This window comes from Doryrhamphus excisus, linkage group LG21 (genome assembly GCF_037039965.1).
Source record: "Doryrhamphus excisus strain RoL-2023G ecotype Guam linkage group LG21, RoL_Dexc_Guam_v1.1, whole genome shotgun sequence".
Taxonomy (NCBI): domain Eukaryota; kingdom Metazoa; phylum Chordata; class Actinopteri; order Syngnathiformes; family Syngnathidae; genus Doryrhamphus; species Doryrhamphus excisus.
The window spans coordinates 10,559,121-10,579,241 of record NC_136377.1 but is presented as its reverse complement, the minus strand read 5'-3'; the positions used below and the strand labels follow the sequence as shown (position 1 = coordinate 10,579,241).

Here is a 20,121-nt window from a genome sequence, read left to right as displayed (position 1 = left end):
ATGGCATATAGTCCTGGTAGGAGGTTCACCAATGTGTGCCAAGGCTTAATGAACTACGTCATAGTTATGTTACATAACAGCGACGCAGTGAGCAGAGCAGCGCGACAGTATACTGCCTCAGACTGCAAGGTGCACGTAGATTACTTCATACAAGGACCGTACTACTATTCATTCATCGCTACGATCTATCATGTCTCCTATCAATAATACAGGTAAGATGCTTCCAGCCCAGTACAAACTGCGTCCAATTATGTTTTTCATTTGAATGCGGATTGAATGATACGACTTGACTGTGATGATGGTACTTGCTGGCATATACCATATATTATTATTATATATTATTATCATACTTATTTACTGTCCCATATTTACAGTATAGTCACCCCAATGGTTAGGTGTATTGTTTCAATGCGTTAGTACTGCTTATATGTTCATGCATGTGGATTATGAATGTCGTTATGTAAATGCATAATGCAAATCCAGATTTACAGTACAGTGTCCAATGTTTACATCTGTGATACTAACACTATTGCTGCTATGTTAATGACTACTGTACAATAACGACTACTAACCGTTACAGTACTATAGTACTACCAGAAAATAATACTTATTTATCATTATTGGATGCTCCTGGTGTTGTGATAACGTATACAGTGTAGGTAATTCCCTAAATGTTCACATCCAAGTGTTTAGATGTTTAAAGTACTATTTGCTTGTGTATTACTGACACAGCAGTATTAAAGTTCCAATATTTAGATCTGTGTACTACTATTAAAAGTACTATATATGACTAAAGGATGCTACTCAATAATATAATTGTTCCTTACCACTTTTGTGTAACTAAACTAATTTTTTAATACCCACAAATACATGCTGTATATGTACAGTATTAATGTCCCATAGTTATCATGCATAAATGCCACTAATGTAACACAGTACAATAGTATTATGGTCCCAATATTTACACAACATGTAATAAGACTTGGCCGGAGGGGCCTATATTGAAGATGTACAAACAGATGAACTGTGTCATTTCCTGTATGCATGTGTACAATACAACTGCCTGCAGTCCATGGACTGGACTTAAGTTAAATTCAAGTCAGATGCTTTCTTTAACACAATCAATGTGCTTTGGGAGTTGCCTTCAATTAGTAGGCCAGACACCACAACACAAGAAAATCTCCAATATGAGTGTGCAGGATTTATACAATCCCCTCAATTTCCTGCATTTCTTTAATGAAACTATCCAAATGTTTATTCCACTGGATCACAGCTGCTGTTGTCACACACATGAGGCAACACACAAACCGGTTTTGTCACTTTGTCACGTTTTGTCAGTCTGACATTGGTGTGTGATGTTGTCATTGCATACTCATCTAATGAGACAAGGATGCTGACCTTTGACCCTGCATATTATACATAACGTCATCCTTCTAGAATGGTGCTGATGTACCTGTTTTCCTCCTTACCTCTTTGTTGTCCATTTCTTCTCTAACGTCACCACTACATATGCAAGAAGAATACTGTACAATGGCAAGTGGCATGGATGCTACATGATTTTTAGATATCAACACATAATTAGCAATAATATTCTATCCACATTTGCCTGCATAACTACAGCCTAGCTTCTTGCTTAGCAGCTGGTGTGTGTTAGAAAAACAAAACAGAACGCATTCAAGGCGCTTCCCATGCTAAGTAAAAACCGCTTTTTATTGGATTTTTATTGAAGTTCCTGTACTTGGTCGGTGTTATCTGCATAGCGGAAATTGTGTGCGTATTTTGCAAGCATTTTTTTTTCTGTCAGGATTTGGGTCCTTTTTTCCCCCCAGTATCCTGAATTAATAAACCCACAATCAATACATTAAAGAACATCATCCAAGATTAATTGTATCATCACTGTACCTCAATAATGTAACAGTTTGAACCATGGAGTTGCCATTAAACCTGTGACAAACAGTTTCAAAATGTACATAGAATAGAAAATCTGTGTATGGTTCTCATATTTGGTTGAACTCTGTCTCTTGATCCTTAGTAATAGTTGTTCTAACTCCATGCAGTTCCACAATTCCAATATAGGAGCGTCTAGAATCGTGCCTGGCGTGATGTATAAATAACGTCCTCTTGGTGTACTGTATTCCAAGTATGCACTTTTTACATATAGGTATACATTCACTGTCAACATCGTTCCAGAATATTTCAATTTGTTTACTCAACAGTGAAGTCGGGAGCCTTTCTTACTGGAACACCAGCGACAGGTATTTAGAATGTTTGCGGGTATAGGGGGACGCATGACCAGCAGAGGTCTGTACATTGTCATCAACCGTTTATACTGGAGTATGAAGGCATGAACTAGTTGACAACATATCAAGAAGTTGTCTCTGAAATGTTGTATGAAATTATACAGGGATCCCACTGGGGCCTGGTTATTGACTTATTAACAATAAACACATCTGATATTGTCTGAAATGGCTAAAATTGTCTAAAGGCTCTGTGGTCTGTGTGACAGTTTCATATTTTATGGTGTTCCTTCTACTTGTTCAGGGTCAGGCAAAATGATCTGACACATTTGTAGGTTAAATAAAAGGCAAATAAAGTAAAGAAACAAAAAAGTGTTTCTATTTTTGAAAAGTACATATAATGCCATTTCGCTTTGTTTCTTTATAATGCCATTATTTTTAGTTTCTTTTTCAGTTGCTGCCATGAATTGGACTGGTGAGCTTTGCACTTTCATTGTGGAAACGTTTATCAAAACAAACCAATCTGTAACTGCAACACAACGAGCGTTCCGTTGGCACTTCAATCTTGGTAGACATGATCCCGTAGCAGCTCCAAACACCATCTAGTTATGGGTTACCGACTTCAGAGCTATTGGATCTGCATTGAAACGAAAATCAACCGGCCAACCTCGAACCGCCAGAACTGATTTCATTTTAAAACATAATGAAACAGAATGGCATTATATGTACGTTTTGAAAATAAAAACACTTTTTTGTTTCTTTACTTTATTTGCCTTTTATTTTACCTACAAATGCCTGACACTGTATGTTCTTAGTCATTTCTTTGCATTTTCTCCTTGGTCATAATTGATGTACCATTAGTGTGTGAAGAAGATGGCAACAATAAGGTGAAGGAAGTTAACAGGACAGAACAAAAAGGTCTGGAGACCATCGCTCCTTTGGTTCGCACTGCAGAAGAGACCCCTGATCCAATCCCTGCTCAGGTACAAGGAACCATTCCCCACTGGATCAATGGCAGCCTGCTGCGAAATGGCCCGGGGAAGTTTGAGTTTGGAAACACTCAGTGAGTAAACCAAAACACTTTGTATGTATTTCAATACAAGGCCCCACATGACAGTGCTTTTCTTTGGCCACAGCTTCAACCACTGGTTTGATGGCATGGCCATGCTACACCAGTTCAAGATGGAGAAAGGTCAGGTGACATACATGAGTCGCTTTCTACACAGCGATGCTTACAAGAAGAACAGCGAGCAGGATCGCATCATGATGTCAGAATTTGGTACCTTATCCATGCCCGACCCTTGTAAAAACATCTTTCAGCGATTCTTCTCTCGCTTTGAGGTCCCGAGTGAGTATTAACATATTCTGTGGATGGTAGGGGTGTCACAGGCCTGGGGTGACGAATTATTATCTGAATTAATTAATCACACGATAAATTAATTGTAATTTTGCACCACCTTGGCACGTTTGTTCCATAGAACAACATCATGAACGGAGTGAGCCCTTTCGTTACACAGTCTTTTGTCTCAGTGGGTGGAGGCGGGGGGAGTGGTAGCATACACACAGAGTGCGGAAGCATGTAATGTCGTATTACCATCTTGTCAATCTCGTCTTGTCTTGTTCTGGTAGAACCACTCTCGTGTGGAACTGAGTGTCTAAGGACATCCATAGTGATATTTGTGACACTAACAAACACTGAAATAGCTACGTTTGTTGTGTGCCAGTGTTTGTGTAAACTTTGATTTCTTACTTTGTGTCGGAGCTCATGACACATTATTATGCTAGAGAATGTACTGCAGTACGGGGCAACTAGAGAGGACATTTGTTTACTAGCTCCTCCGAATAATGACCTGCAAAACAACAGAATGAGCACTGGAGCCTTCTACTTCCAGACCATAACTGTATGTGTCTTTGTCTGTCGCAGAGGCCACAGACAATGCCAATGTCAACTTTGTGAAATACAAGGGAGACTATTATGTCAGTACAGAGACCAACCTGATGCACAGGGTGAACCCAGAGAACCTAGAAACCCTGGAACAGGTACAAAATATACACTGCCTACATTCAGTTCAATGCAATGTATTAGCTTAGCAAAGTGCAGCAAGGTGGAACAGTACATTTGCGTTATTTGCAAGCACGCCATAATTGGAATTGCATTATAGGTAGACTGGAGCAAGTTCATTGCTGTTAATGGAGCCACCGCCCACCCTCACTATGACCCTGATGGTACCACCTACAATATGGGCAACTCCTACGGACGCTCAGGTCAGTACATCATTTCCGCTGCTCAGTTTGAAATTTCTTACACGTTGACATTGTGCCTATTCCAGGAGCCATGTACAACATCATTAGTGTACCTCCTGAGAAGTCAGAAACCGAAAACTACCTGACAGGTGCCAAAGTTCTCTGTTCCATCCAACCTGCAAACAAGTATCAACCTTCCTACTACCACAGCTTTGGTAAGAATGTACCCAGTGGCTGCTAGGAACCTTTTCCTCCTAAAAAGAAAAACCTTCTCTCCCGTCTAGCGATGTCGGAGAATTATGTGGTGTTCATTGAGCAGCCAATTAAAGTTGACTTGTTGAGGATAATCACAAGTAAAATGAGGGGGATGACATTCTCTGATGCCATCCACTGGGACCCCAGCCTGGAAACCATCCTTCACCTCATTGACAAGCGTACCGGTGAGGTGAGCAATTGCCTTTTGAGCTTTAGGAATCGCTCAAGAAACCTTTTCAAAATGTGCTTTGTGCTGCCTTGGTGCTCTTGGAGATGAATAAAGTATCTATCTATCCATCCATCTAGGTCAGCCCAGTTAAATATCACACCAAAGCACTCTCCACCTTCCATCAGATCAATGCCTTCGAAGAAGATGGATTCTTGATGTTGGATCTGTGCTGCTCAGATGACGGCCAAGCCATCAACATCTACCACCTTCAGAATTTACGCAAGTCGGGAGAAGCACTAGATGCGGTCAGCTCATTACATCATTGACGCTTTTCCTTACTTTAATGCATGCTTCAGGGCAGGGGTCGGGAACCTTTTTGGCGAAGAGAGCCATGAAGGCCAGATATTTTAAAATGTGTATCTGTGAGAGCCATATACATTTTTTTAAACATTGAATGCAATAAAATGTGTGCATTTTTATGTAAGACCAACAGTTTTAGATATAATGGGCTCTAATTGTGTAGACCAGGCACACTACCGCACGCCAATGGGGTGTGGCCAGCACACTTTCGTGAGCAGCGCAGTGTCTAATAATAAATCAAATACTTGTTGCCATTAATACAACTTCTGCTGCTGCATAATTTTGCACCATACTCAGTATATTTCATTCTTTTGGCCATCTTCGTCAGAAGGCTTGGTTCTGCAGCTTTAGCTAGGTGACTATTTGACTAAAGGAGAAAAGTTTATATTTACATGTTGACATCTCAATGACCGAGGTAGACTACAGCATTACCCAGTAATAATCAGGTTTTGGTGTTTGACCTGGAAAATATCAGGAAAGATAGATATGGTTGGCCGTATTGCAGCAGAATATAGATGGACAAATTAAAATGCATAAAAAAGTTGTTGATTTTTAATATTATTTTTAATTTTGTTAATTTTGTTTTCATTTCTGTGATGTTTACTTTAAAATGTTAGCAAAAATACATTTTCATTGTGGTAAGAAATGCTTGAGAGCCAGATACAGTCATCAAAAGAGCCCTACCTGGCTCCCGAGCCATAGGTTCCCTACCTCTGCTTCAGGGTAATATATTGTAGCGGAACCTCTGAGGTTCACGGGACTGGGAACGTGGAAAAGAAATAATCAGTTTCAGGGTCAAACTACAATCACCACTATATGCAGTAAGTCCTAACTCGGGATATCCCATAATATGGGCCCACCAATGTTACTGGCCAATATTGTATTGGCAGAAAAATTAGATATCAGACCATATTGGTATCGTTTTTTTCTGCCCTGTGCTCCACAGAGCAACAAAGTTTGCTAGGTTCACTATGCCCGATCCTGCCTATGCCTCAAACCTTAAGAGAAAAGTGATGTAAAAAAATACCCAATTGAATGACAATAGGCTGCACGGTGTTGAGTGGTTAGCGCGCAGGCCTCACAGCAAGGAGACCCAAGTTCAAGTCCACCCTTGGCCATCTCTGTGTGGAGTTTGCATGTTCTCCCCGTGCATGCGTGGGTTTTCTCCGGGTACTCCGGTTTCCTCCCACATTCCAAAAACATGCTAGGTTTTTCTGCCCTGTGCTACACAGAGCAACAAAGTTTGCTAGGTTCACTATGCCCAATCTAGTACGTGCAAGGTGCTGATATATGTTTTATTTTGCACAATCACAGATTTGATCGGATATCGGTGACGTGAAAACAATGCAATCTAAAAATACATCTATTGTATGTGTCGTTTTCCCCCTTCAAAAATGGTATAGAAAATGGATGTATGGATGTCATTTTTCCCTTTCAGGTGTACAACAGCATGAGCAGAACTTTACCTCGCCGCTATGTCTTACCCCTTAACGTGACTAATGACACGCCAACAGACCAGAACCTGAACACTCGTCCTTCCAGTACAGCAACATGCACCAAAACCGACAGCACTAGGGTGAGTTGGCGACAAGGATGCATAGTTATGCCAGTAATAATAATATGCCAGTATAAATAACCGTGTCTGCCATAGAAATACCAGTAAATCCAGTCAACAAACTACATCCAAGCTCCCACCAGCTAAACTCATAGACTCTGCTGACCATGCATGACAATGACTAATTCATCCTCTCTTGTCATCAGGTGTTCTGCCAACACGAGGATCTCCATGGTGATGACCTATACCAGTATGGCGGTCTGGAGCTCCCCCACATCAACTACGAGAGATACAACACAAAGCCTTATCGTTATTTCTACGGCTGCGGCTTCAGGCATATGTTTGGAGACACCCTGCTGAAGATGGACCTGAATGACAAGACGCTGAAGGTGTGTGTACACCGTAATGTATATTCATGATCGTTTATAGCAGATTTGATCTCGCCTTTGAGCTGATGCGACACATTCTGAGTTGTTTTTATGCAGCAGACATTAACGAGAAAAACATTTAAGGTCTGACCCAACGATAACCTGACTGATTCCTCCTCAAAGCTTCCACTTACTACAAACTTCTCCTCAAACCTTAAGAGAAAAGTGATGTAAAATACCCAATTGAATGACAATAGGCTGCACGGTGGATGAGTGGTTAGTGCGCAGGCCTCACAGCAAGGAGACCTAAGTTCAAGTCCACCCTTGGCCATCTCTGTGTGGAGTTTGCATGTTCTCCCAGTGCATGTGTGGGTTTTAGGTTAATTGGTGACTCCAAATTGTCCATAGGTATGAATGTGAGTGTGAATGGTTGTTTGTCTATATGTGCCCTGTGATTGGCTGGCGACCAGTCCAGGGTGTACCCCGCCTCTTGCCCGAAGACAGCCTCATGCCCCGCGACCCTAGTGAGGACTAGTGAGGAATGAGCTGAAAAGTACCAAAAACTATTTGTCCCACCACGTTGCGATGAATGGCAGTTTCTGCAATCAGCAGCTTGCGCTCTGACAAGAACAAAGCAGCCAGTTAGCTCCTTATTAGGGATATCCCAATCCAATATCGACATGGGCTATTGGGCATCGTATATATCCGATATTGGCACTCCAATACATGAAGTTGATTTCAGACTCCGCCCCAGTACATCTAATATCCAACAGCGACTGAATAGAGTCCATGTGACAGGATAGCGAAAAGTAAGGATCTATAACAGAAAAGAGCCACACCCATCAGTGGTGTATAATGTCAGTTTTAAATGTTGCCACTTCCTGGTTGACGGAGAATGGCTTAAGGTGTTAAAAATAGAGCGACGTGACTCTACCACTTGCATTTCAAGTCCATCCCCATGTGACCTCAGGTTTGGTGCCACAAGGGTCTCTTCCCATCAGAGCCCGTCTTTGTGCCGTCACCGGACGCCGTGGAGGAGGACGATGGCGTTATTCTCTCTGTGATTGTCTCTCCTTCACAGGTAAGATGTTTAGCAGTAGATTATCTTTATTCAAATAAGAAACATGTGCAAAGTCAGACATTGTGGATATCCCATAATATTATTATTAATCAAGGCTGTTCTTGTCAACTAACCTTGTTTCACCTTCACTGTTGGAGTCACACTGAGTTCCTACCATGAGCACCGACTGTTTTGTAATCAATACACTGATCCGTTAAACCTGAAAACACATTCCATGCTTAGGCAGGATGAAAAGAGGTGTCAGGACATGACTGCTCATGCACAATAGAGATGTGCGAGTCACGAACGAGTCGTTCAAGAGTTGATTTTTACTGAATCAGTACTCATCTCCATGAAGGCGTTCACTTTAACATGCAACAACACGGCTTGCAGTGCTATTGTGGCATGATTGAGTCCAAACACAACACGTCAACACATGTGACTCACAATTACACCCATATAGTGCAGCCGCAAGGCATGCTGGGTATCTTCTGGTAGGTTCTCTCCCATGTTTGTCGCATGCTGAGGAGATCGCCAAGGAAATTAACAAGAAGGAACGTTAGCATACTCTTAATAAGCAATCTTTTATTGTTCATAGCTCATACTGTTGTTGCCGCCGGACTACCCAGCATGCCTTACGGCAAATCAGTTGATTTATGTGATGCAATAACTTGCTGTATGTGTTGTTTTTGTTTCGTTTTCAGGAGCACTACACAAGGCAATATATTTGGTCTAGATCTCTAATGTTTTTGTTTCGTGTCCGACATTAGGATAAAGGCACATTCCTGCTGGTTTTGAACGCCAAGACATTTGAGGAGTTGGGAAGAGCCAACGTGCCTGTCAACATACCCTACGGCTTCCATGGTACCTTCAATGCCTCTGATTGAATCAATCTGTTATGACATGTTACACTGTGCTCAGATATAATAAGAATATAAATTAAGTATGATGATATGTAACCAGTGTATTGATGCTACTGAGGTGATTTGTTGCTATAAGCCTTACAAAGTCTGTTACATGAAGACTGGATGCAGATCACAAACTACAGGTGGTCCTCGGTTCCGTGTTATGGTCTATCGTGGTTACGAATATGCTCCCATTAATGAATAATTAACGTGGTCCCTCGTTTATTGCAGTTAATTGGTTCCAGACTGCACCATGATAAATGAATTTCCGTGAATTAGGATTCAATATTAATAAACTGAATTTTATTAGTCACAGCTTAGAAAGTGTGTTTATGACTCTCTATAGTCACTATTACACGCCATTATTTTTTGTTTACAACACAATGCGCAGGCTACTTGATCACTACAGAGAAAAAGATGGCTTCTACTAGCATAGCCTCTAACTAGTTAGCTTCTCCAAATTTACTTACTCTAAACTAAGCAAGTGTTTCGAACAAAGACCCCAAAATGTACCACTTCCACACTGAATGAGAGGATAACCTTTTTTTCCCACTACATTTCAGCCATGGCATGTCGGCTCTGGTGGCTCAGGCGCTAGTCTCCATGCAGTGTGAAAGTGTCATGTGATCTAACATGAGGTCTCATAACATACTGATGCCAGAATACAAAATATAACTTACAATTTTTTGGACCAATGATAGGCCACAGCAACCACTTCATAATTCTTGTTATTAGGGTGGGATATTCGAACCACGATATAGCGAGGGACGACTCTACATGACATTTGACGAGGACCACCTGTGCGTAGGGTTATATATACGTATATATATCACATCTGTACTGCAGAACTGCCAAACCTCACCCACAAAGTGCTCTAACCTTCTTCAGGTTCTTTTTATTGTACTCAATATTGTACTTCTTTACGCTTTGTATGTGCTTTGTATACAAATGTGAATCAAGTCAAAACCATCTGATTGAGTTACAGATAAAAAAGCCTTAAATATTTTTGACCTCCTGACATGATCACTTTGAGTTATACAATATACCAGGAAATTATGCCTTTATCTACACTATGGAATACTTCATCAATTGTGGGTTTTTTTTGTATCTGTAATTGTAATAAATGCCAAAAAATATATATACATATACCCATCCTTGTTTTTGACCACTTTGCATATTGGAATGCATGTGTGCAGGAATAATTTCCTTAAAAGTCAATTGTTTTAAATGACCTCAGGGGACGTGCAGGACATGAATGTTGTTGGAGCGGACTTCAGTTTTATTCCAAGCTCAGTTCATGTTGAATGTTACATAAGTGTATAAAATACAGATCCAAGAAAAAGTCCTGCTCGGCACAAGGTTCAGTTTACACAGGGCAGACAAAAACAGGACTTTAGGCTGAACATTACAAAAATACTGGAAGTTAAATGCAAATAACATGATGAGGTGAGCTTCACTTTCACTGAATGTTCTTGTCAATATTAAGCAAGGGAAAGAGGCAGGGAGATTCAACATAAATGACACAAATGGCAGAAAATTGTCCAATCTTTAGTGCTGCCAAATAGCATAATAATAATATAATAAATTCTTATTTTTCCACTGAATTCTAAACATAGTCAAATTTGAATCAAAATGCCACTTAAATATAAATGTGATACTTTGAGTTGGTTTCAGTTTTTATCAACATGATCAACACAATAAAGATTGTGAATTCAACTTTGCATTAAACAGATACAATATTAAAAATATTTTCACATTTTATTTTACATTAGGAAAATTATTTTGAATTTACATGCATTAAATTACAAGTCATAAATAAATATATGCAGTATATTTAAACCAAAAAATACACATCCATACAATAACAAATCCACACTGAAATAATTTACCTGCTCCCTGTTTCATTTTAAATATATCTCCTTCTTCATATATATATTTAATGAAACATAATATTGGGACATAAAAATACAACGCATGTTTTTTGAGTATTTTCATCCACAAATTCAGGTAGGCCACCAGAAAAACAATGACCACCAGGGGTCAGCAGTTGCTCTCCTCCGACCAGCATAACCAGCATGTGGAAATAAAAATGTGTGAAAATGTTCAAACACATATGGAAATATGAAAGATTGTGTGTGTTTTAATTTGTGATACACAAAGTGTGAATATAATCTTTCACTGAACATTTGCAATAAAACACAAAGCAGGCGCAATGGCAGCTTATTAAAGAGGGCTCAAACCTGTGACTCTTAAATAATGGGAAAATCTGACCCCCAACACCGTCACTTAAAAAAAAACACTAGCGAGAGCCAGGAGCGGGTAAATTGCGTCTTAACAACCTAAAGCCGCCGGAGGAATGTTTTAGTTCCAGAGGTGCCACATTGAATTAATTTCAACAAATATATCCCAGCAGGGGTCCAATGAGACTTTGTGGGCCCCATGCAAACACCAAATATCACGCTCCGTTACACTATTACTAGCCTGTTCATTTGGGAGGGATCCTCTCAGCCAAGGGCAAATATTTTCATCCTGGAGGGAAGTTATGTTGTCCTCGCCCCACTGGGACTTAGAGAGCTGTGCATATGCTGCCAAGTCCCCTAAATGGCCTCAAGGACCAGGACTGCACCACTTGCAGGGAGATCCGGTATAACATTCCAATTAATAGTGTTCTAAAATCACGGTGGAACCTCCAATAGTTGGGAAAAAAATGCATCAAAAGTGCAACCATCATCTTGTTGGATGCCACGCAAATCTTTAAAAATGTTCTTAAATAACCATTAACCGGAAATGGAGCTTAGGAGCTTATCCATGGAGGCTCTATTTTGTGCAAGTGGGCGCATTCTTGACAAATGCGCAAAGGATGTGCATCATAGAGAATAAAATGTGAGCACGTGAATTCTGACATTTTGGTGACACAGTGGTGGTGTAATGGTACAGCTGCTGCCTTTTAAGGCAGAGAGTGTGGGTTTGATTCAAGCCCCTATTTTTTTTGTGGGGAGGAGGGGGGGTGGTATGATTTTCTTTTAAACACATAATATTGGATTGGCTTTTTTTTAACTTTTACTCTATTTTTTTGAATTCTTTTTTAATGCAGGTGCTCCATTGGGATCTACATTACATACAGTATTTATGGTGTGGATGGTTCTGTGTGTGTGTGTGGCCGGACAACAGATGTGCACTTCCACTGAGAAGAACCCAAAAGGAAAAAAAAGGGGGGGGGGTGAAAGCAACAGGAGCCAAAGCTATAAACTGAAGCGTTATTAATGTTTCAGGAAGAAATCCATGAACATGATGTACAATGATGGCCATTTACAAATCAAAATCCACTCCAATTCTATTTAAAGTGACTAAAGCTTTGTTGCTGCTTCCACCTCAAAGACTATAAAACTAAACCAAACACACCAAACGAGTCATTAAACATCACTGCTCTCTGGAAACATGGAAGCAGCCCCTTTCAACTGAAATATCTTCTTCTGACCACCAGAGGGCGCAACATGGGGAATTGCAGGCATTCTTGCCTTGGAGAATCACACTACCAAATGATTAAAAATGTGACAACATACAGTCATACAGTCATTTATATTATGAGAGTTAAAAAATAAAATATATCTTATCATTATCAGGAAGCGGTTTTAGACAAAGGTCAAAAACATACCTGTCAACACCTATTTGACAATAGGGTGACAATAGAGAATATGCTTTTACTGCCATCTAGTGTCTACTTGTAGGATAAGTTTCGTTTTAGAGTAACCAGAAACTGTATTATCATTATTTATTGTTCATAAAAATGTGGTGTGCCTTTTGCCCTGTACGGTATCATTCCACAAAATGAAGCGGTCAAACATAAATGTGTTGCTGACTCATTGCCTTTTATATTGCATGTGACTGGTAATTAACCTGCCACGGGGCCAAATAAAATTATTTGATTTGAATTTGAACTCGCCATGATGTGTTGTTGGTTTTTATTTATATATATATATATTTATTTTTTTGGGGGGGGTGTATTAATTGGATTTACATGATTTCCTTTGGGAAAATGGCCTCAGTTGTCATACATTTCTGTTTTCATCTCACATGAAATATATATTTATTTTTTATTTTTTAATAGTTACTGCATAAAATTGTCGTAAATAAAATAACTGCCATTCATGTCAGGCATTCAGACCTGTGAAGATTGCATTTAGAGGTGAAAACAACATGAAAAATATGTTCCATATTTTTCACCATATGTTACCAATTGTGGTTTCAAAAAACGGTTTGTACAAATATATATATATATATATATATTATAGTTACTGCATAAAATTGTCGTAAATAAAATAACTGCCATTCATGTCAGGCATTCAGACCAGTGAAGATTGCATTTAGAGGTGAAAACAACATGAAAAATATGTTGCATATTTTTCAGCATATGTTAATAGTGGTTTCAAAGAACAGTTTGTACAAAAAAAAAAAAAATATATATATATATATATATATATATATATATATTTAATAGTTACTGCATAAAATTGTCATAAATAAAATAACTGTCATTCATGTCAGGCATTCAGGCCTGTGAAGATTGCATTTTGTCATACATTTCTGTTTTCATCTCACATGAAACACCGAAGCACTTTTGTATTTGTATTATTCATTTAAAGCTATACTGCATACCTCCACCAAGGCCAAATAATACTACATAATAAGTACACTATATATTAAGTAAGGAAGACATTTCCTCCATGATAAGTACAGACAACGTAATAATTTTAAGTAGTCCTAAGAAATGAGAAATAAGTAGTAAGTACCTAGCATAGTATGCACATTGTGAGTCAGTATTCCTCTTCCTTATACTTTGTAAACATCAACTACTTGGACTGTTTCTTGAAATGGCTCATTTTAGTACTTTGTTTGAGTTCTTTTTTTTCTTTTCTGCCTAGCAACAAGTGGCCAGGCAAAAGTGCCAGCTGAATAAAATACATACCGTTAAAAAATACTTAGTTCCACACAAAAATCTGAAGTTGCTTTAACCAACCTGATGAAATGAATGTTTAAATGTAATACTCTTAAACGCAGACATACGTTTCTCATTGTTGTTTCTCTCCTGAAAATGGTGCACATGTGAGGAATCTCATTTCCTCTTTCCACAGCCTGTTTCCACTTACTCCATTACTACAGTGCATGTGTGAATCCAAAGCATCGCTTGACCCTGAAGTAGAACGTCAGGGAAGCACGCACATTTTGTCTGCATGCCGCAGCCTTTTCAGTGCATCCCGCCGGATTCCCGTTAACCCATAAAACATGTCTGACATATTAATCAGGTTCGCGTGTGGGGGGGTAGCTCCACTATGGCTCTCATTGGGCCGTTGTACTCTTCCTAGCGGCCAATAAGAGAAGGTTGGGTTCTCTCCTCTCCATAGCAACATCACTTTTTTTTTTTGCAGTGCACAGCAATCGGCAAAGCGGCACCTCTAATTTCATATTATGAATAATTTTGACTTAATAGCTTTACAGCAGAAGGCGGGAAACATCCGATGAGGGTTTCGGGACGGTGAGATGATACAATTTCACTGGCCTCCGCCTCCTCTAACTCCTCCTTGAGCATTGAGGCAGCTCCCGTCTAACCATCTTAAAGGAACAGGCCTGCATAGTTGAGTTTTTTCCTGTCCAGAGGCATTGTGGGTGATGATCTGTACTTGTTGACCTCACTGTGCTTGAATAGCGGGGCCTCTCCAGAGGGAGAAGGAATACCTTGGCATGGATGCGACGCTGCCCACTAAGCTCCAGGCCTGGCTACCTTTGTGCAAGCTTGTTTAAAGAGTTTGAACAAAAAGTACAGCGTCATACAGTAAGACTGCGAAAACAATTCCATGTGACTGAAGATTTGATGCCATCTTTAGTGTCTTCCCTTGCAGCACCTGTTGCCATGCTAACACAAGTGTATTTCACAATGCCGTCCCACCCCTGACCTTCGCCACATTCCTGGCCTCACCCCACTGGGACTTGCAGAGTCCCCAAAATGTCCTCAAGGACCAGACGTACATAATCCGCAGGGAGCTTGTGTATAACATAAAAGTAATTCAAAATTCCATTCCAAAAGTAACCTATTATCCAGAAAATATTAAATATGCCTCACAAGTCAAGTCTTCATCAATAGGGCAGTTACAGTCCAGCTCTATGAACTCTGCCTAGCAACAAGTACCTGAACAAAGAGACATGAATATTATGCATTACTATGCAAACAGAAAGAGTAGTTGAATTGCTATATAAGCCCTTAAAGTAAGGGTCTCAAACCCATTTGCAGCGTGCCGGGTCATCACGACTAGACATGGAAGACATGGAAGAGTAGTGTAAATGATATAAAAATAATCATTTTGGATATTCTTCCACTTTATAGAGTTGACCTACTTGAGAGACAGGTGATGTTGTGTTGTCTGAATGAGTATTCATGTTTTTCAACTGAAATAATGTTTACACTTTCAGTATGTTGCCCGAAAAAACATGCTGCAAAAATTCCACCCACTTTCTATACCGCTTATCCTCATTAGGGTCATGGTAAGCTGGAGCCTATCCTAGCAGAATACAGAGAAATACAGAAAACTATGAAATTATTTTTTGTTCTCTATCACTTTATTGAGATATTATCGTGATCGTATATAGTACTATATCATGGGGTACCCTGAGATTCCCAGCCCACCTCCCGATAACCAATACTGCCTACAGCGAGGCCCGGGTAAAGTGAGTTTGAGACCGCCGCATTAAAGGAAATGTATGCAACTCACTTCAAATTTTGATACCCAAAAATATAAGAACACCATCGCCGGCTAGCATTATGTTACCAAGAGTGGTGGTTTCAAAGAACGGTTTGTAAAAAAAAAAAAAAAAAAAAAATAATATATATATATATATATATATATACATATATTTAATTTTTTTATTTTTTAATAGTTACTGCATAAAGTTGTCGTAAATACAATAACTGTCATTCATGTCAGGCATTCAGACCTGTGAAGATTGCATTTAGAGGTGAAAACAACATGAAAAATATGTTCCATTTTTTTCACCATATGTTACCAATTGTGGTTTCAAAGAACGGTTTGTACAAAAATAAATAAATAATATATATACGTATATATATATATATATATATATATATATGTATATATATTATAGTTACTGCATAAAATTGTCTTAAATAAAATAACTGCCATTCATGTCAGGCATTCAGACCTGTGAAGATTGCATTTAGAGGTGAAAACAACATGAAAAATATGTTCCATATTTTTTACCATATGTTACCAATAGTGGTTTCAAAGAACGGTTTGTACAAAAAATATATATATATATATATTATAGTTACTGCATAAAATTGTCGTAAATAAAATAACTGCCATTCATGTCAGGCATTCAGACCAGTGAAGATTGCATTTAGAGGTGAAAACAACATGAAAAATATGTTCCATATTTTTCACCATATGTTACCAATAGTGGTTTCAAAGAACGGTTTGTACAATATATATATATATATATATATATATATATATATATATATATATATATATATATATATATATATATATATAATAGTTACTGCATAAAATTGTCGTAAATACAATAACTGTCATTCATGTCAGGCATTCAGGCCTGTGAAGATTGCATTTAGAGGTGAAAACAACATGAAAAATGATACTTATGTTAAACCTTACACTTGCTAGACCTGGCAAATTTCGTACATTACCTCCTGTTGCATGAAGGTCAACGAGGGTGGCATGCAAAAAGTGTCTGGCAGGTTGAGGAGCAGATAATTAACTACACATATGACCTCCTGTCCTTTTTGCCATCCCTCAACGTGCCTCTCAATTGTCTAACAGCAGGAGCAACCCCCCTACAAAGCTCATTTAGGCTGCTTTCAATGAGGCTAGACAAGGAAAAAGCGCTCGCTCTCCCTTTGAAGTGTGTTCAAGTGTGCCGTCCTGTCCGCGTCCCCGCCTCCTGTCCAGACCATCGGACCGTTACTGTACGAGCCGTTCGGCACACAAGCTGCGTTCAACCTTAGGTGACCCTTGCTCCCGTTGCATTCCTGGAATGCAGCTGATGGGAGTTTTTTAATATTCGCTCACACACCGCCGGTGCTCAAATTTGGCGGTGCAGCGTTAACACAAGCTGACACCACAGATTAGCCACAGACATCAGGAATGCTACAGCCTTTTTGTGCCACGTGGACTTCGGCCAAAGGGCCGTTGGCTGCCATGGCCACCGAGGACCTGCACTGAAGCAGCTTGACCGTAGGAAGGTGGCCCATACTCAACTCTATGCGTCTCTCTTTAACTTCCAAGGTCAAAGGCGTGCTTTCGGTGTGGACCGACCCCGTCAAGCACCTTTGAAATAAACTCCAACAAAGGCTGTGAGAAATCAGTGGCCTCTGACCTCACAAACGTTCTTTTGGATGCTTACACTCAAAATACCAGCTGTTGTAGCTGGAAAGGGCAAACCAACGTCGTCTATTCTTCACTTTCCCTTTCCTGTTGCCCTCCGAAAACTAATCCAAAATTAAAGACCAGCTGAAAAATTGAAATAATTTATATTTCGGCAATAATTTATATTTCTCCTTAAGATCCAGTAGAGCTACTGGATCTTAAGGAGGCTGCACGGCACTCAAGTGGTTAGCACGCAGGCCACACAGCTACGAGACCCGAGTTTGATTCCGCCCTCGGCATGTTTTTTCCGGGTACTCCGGTTTCCTCCCACATTCCAAAAACATGCTAGGTTAATTGGTGACTCCAAATTGTCCATAGGTATGAATGTGAGTGTGAATGGTTGTTTGTCTATATGTGCCCTGTGATTGGCTGGCGACCAGTCCAGGGTGTACCCCGCCTCTCGCCCGAAGACAGCGTCACGAAAATGAATGAATGAGTGACAATACAAGAGCTGTAAAGTACCAAAAACTATTTGTCCCACCACATTGCGATGAATGGCAGTTTCTGCAATCAGCAGCTTGCGCTCTGACAAGAACAAAGCAGCAAGTTATAGTTGTATATATGTGTTTATGTATTTGTCTACATTCATACCTATGGACAATTTGGAGTCACCAATTAACCTAGCATGTTTTTGGAATGTGGGAGGAAACCGGAGTACCCGGAGAAAACCCACACACTCACAGGGAGATGCTAACCACTCGTCCACCGTGCAACCTGACAGTATGATCTTGCATCACACATCAAATTTTGCAATACATAGGCTCTAATGCAGGGGTCTCAAACACGCGGCCCGCGGGCCAAATGTGGCCCGCAGGACACTAGTTTGAGGCCCCCGCCTTGATATGAAAGTTTAATGTTAGTGTTTGATATGGATGCTGTATGGTATCATGTACCCAGAAAAAAATATTACATTTGATTAATGTTCATGTTAAAGGTTAAATAACTGTTAATAGTTATCCTCCCTATCCGTGTGGAAGTGGTAAGTTTTTGGCTATTTAAGTTTAAAGTAAGGCTACCGTTTAGGTCGCTAGCTCTCTAGTTTGCGAGTTAGCATGTGTCTCAAGACCCTGCAGTTGCGCAATATGTTGTAAATAAAAAGAGTATAAATGTGACTATAGTCGTGTTTTGTCATGTCTACAGGGCTCTAATAATGCTTTGTTCATTTTAATCTGAAAAAAATCATTTGTCTACCCACCAACTATATGTGGTTTCTTAAGTTTTTATTATTTGCCGTTTTATTATTATTATTATATTTATTAATTTATTACTGATTGATTGATTTTCTTTATTCTTGATTTGTTTATTTATTTTTCATCTTATATTGTGTAGAAAAATAAAAGGTAAGATATTTGAGAACAGTGGAATGTTTTATCAGAGATTTTCTTGTAGAAAATTGGAACCAAAGCAAAGTTTTTAACGTGTTTTTTTGGGGGTTTTTTTTTGGAAAACCTGATGCGGCCCCCAGTCTCACCCGGACCCGAGCTCCAGTGGCCCCCAAGTAAATTGAGTTTGAGACCTCTGATTTATAGTTTGAGTGCCTGGAACGGATTAATTGGATTTACATGATTAAAAATGTACATTTTCTTTGGACCTTTTGGAAGAAATAACAAGTAGAGAGGTATCACTCCATTGGACTTTTGTGAAGTTAGCTTTATGTCGGCATTCAAAGCAATCCAGCCACTCACCACCTCTGAAGCTATCAGGCTATAAAAAGTGACCGCGCTGTTCGTGCTGTTGTGATGTGCAAATAAACACTGAGATTTGAAATTCTTCCGAAGTCAAGACGGGGAAAGTAGAAGCATGCCTTGAAGAGGTAAGAACTGCTTTGTAAGGGGAAAAAAGGCTAAAAGATGCAAGCAAAGTGCAGAGGTGCTCATGGGAGGGTGGGTGGGGTGGGGGGTGAGGGGAATGAGTTTGCCTTCAGGTCCACAATCACATACAGGGGCCCGGTCTCATTTCTATGGCAACCCGGAGGCTATTATCATACCTTACCTTTATTGTGAAAGGACTAAGGTTGACGGGGGGTGAGGGGCGGGGTCATTGTGGTGGATTTATTCTGCTGTGCTCACAGCTGGACTACACAATGAGAGAGTGTGAATGAGAGACTATGCAACAGTCAAAGACGATTTACTTACTGTACACCAGTTTAGAAATGTGCTTCTTGTTCTAACGTAGCATAGTGTGCTGTATACCAAGTGGTACATTCCAAGTGTCTAGGAGGAGACAGATGAAGCAGAACATCATCAGTCACTATGAAAATATAAAGCCAATAATTAATATTTGTCCATTGACTGTATTCTCATTTTTAAATGAGGGTTCAGGCGTGTGTGGGTTGGAAGGTGCTTGTCACTGTCGTCCTTCCATGCAGGAAAAGCCAGCTGGTTATAGGCCAGAATTTTTTCTTATTTCCGGTCAAACTGTCCTTATTTTAAAATGCAAATGTTGACCGATATGCGGTGAAATGTGCGGCACGACAACCCGTGGCTACTTCACCATAACAACGTGCCTG

At 39.7% G+C, this 20,121-nt stretch overlaps 1 protein-coding gene across 1 annotated transcript; it reads left to right on the top strand.

Moving 5' to 3' along the window:
- The first annotated feature begins 76 nt into the window (after nt 1-76).
- Nucleotides 77-11,733, top strand: bco2a (beta-carotene oxygenase 2a). The gene is made up of 12 exons (XM_058086216.2): nt 77-212; nt 3,099-3,300; nt 3,374-3,585; nt 4,162-4,277; nt 4,400-4,502; nt 4,568-4,696; nt 4,766-4,926; nt 5,043-5,210; nt 6,704-6,841; nt 7,027-7,209; nt 8,159-8,269; nt 9,019-11,733. The coding sequence occupies exons 1-12, from the start codon at nt 191-193 to the stop codon at nt 9,133-9,135; spliced, it is 1,662 nt and encodes a 553-aa protein (XP_057942199.2). The 5' UTR covers nt 77-190; the 3' UTR covers nt 9,136-11,733.
- Nucleotides 11,734-20,121: the final 8,388 nt, after the last annotated feature.

What these genes read in the sequence shown, in the direction of transcription:
- bco2a (XM_058086216.2), top strand. Translation starts at nt 191, where the DNA reads ATGTCTCCTATCAATAATACAG. An exon ending in TTTGAGTTTGGAAACACTCA is followed by an intron (nt 3,301 to 3,373) that starts GTGAGTAAACCA and finishes CTTTGGCCACAG; the next exon opens with CTTCAACCACTGGTTTGATG. An exon ending in TTCCTACTACCACAGCTTTG is followed by an intron (nt 4,697 to 4,765) that starts GTAAGAATGTAC and finishes TCTCCCGTCTAG; the next exon opens with CGATGTCGGAGAATTATGTG.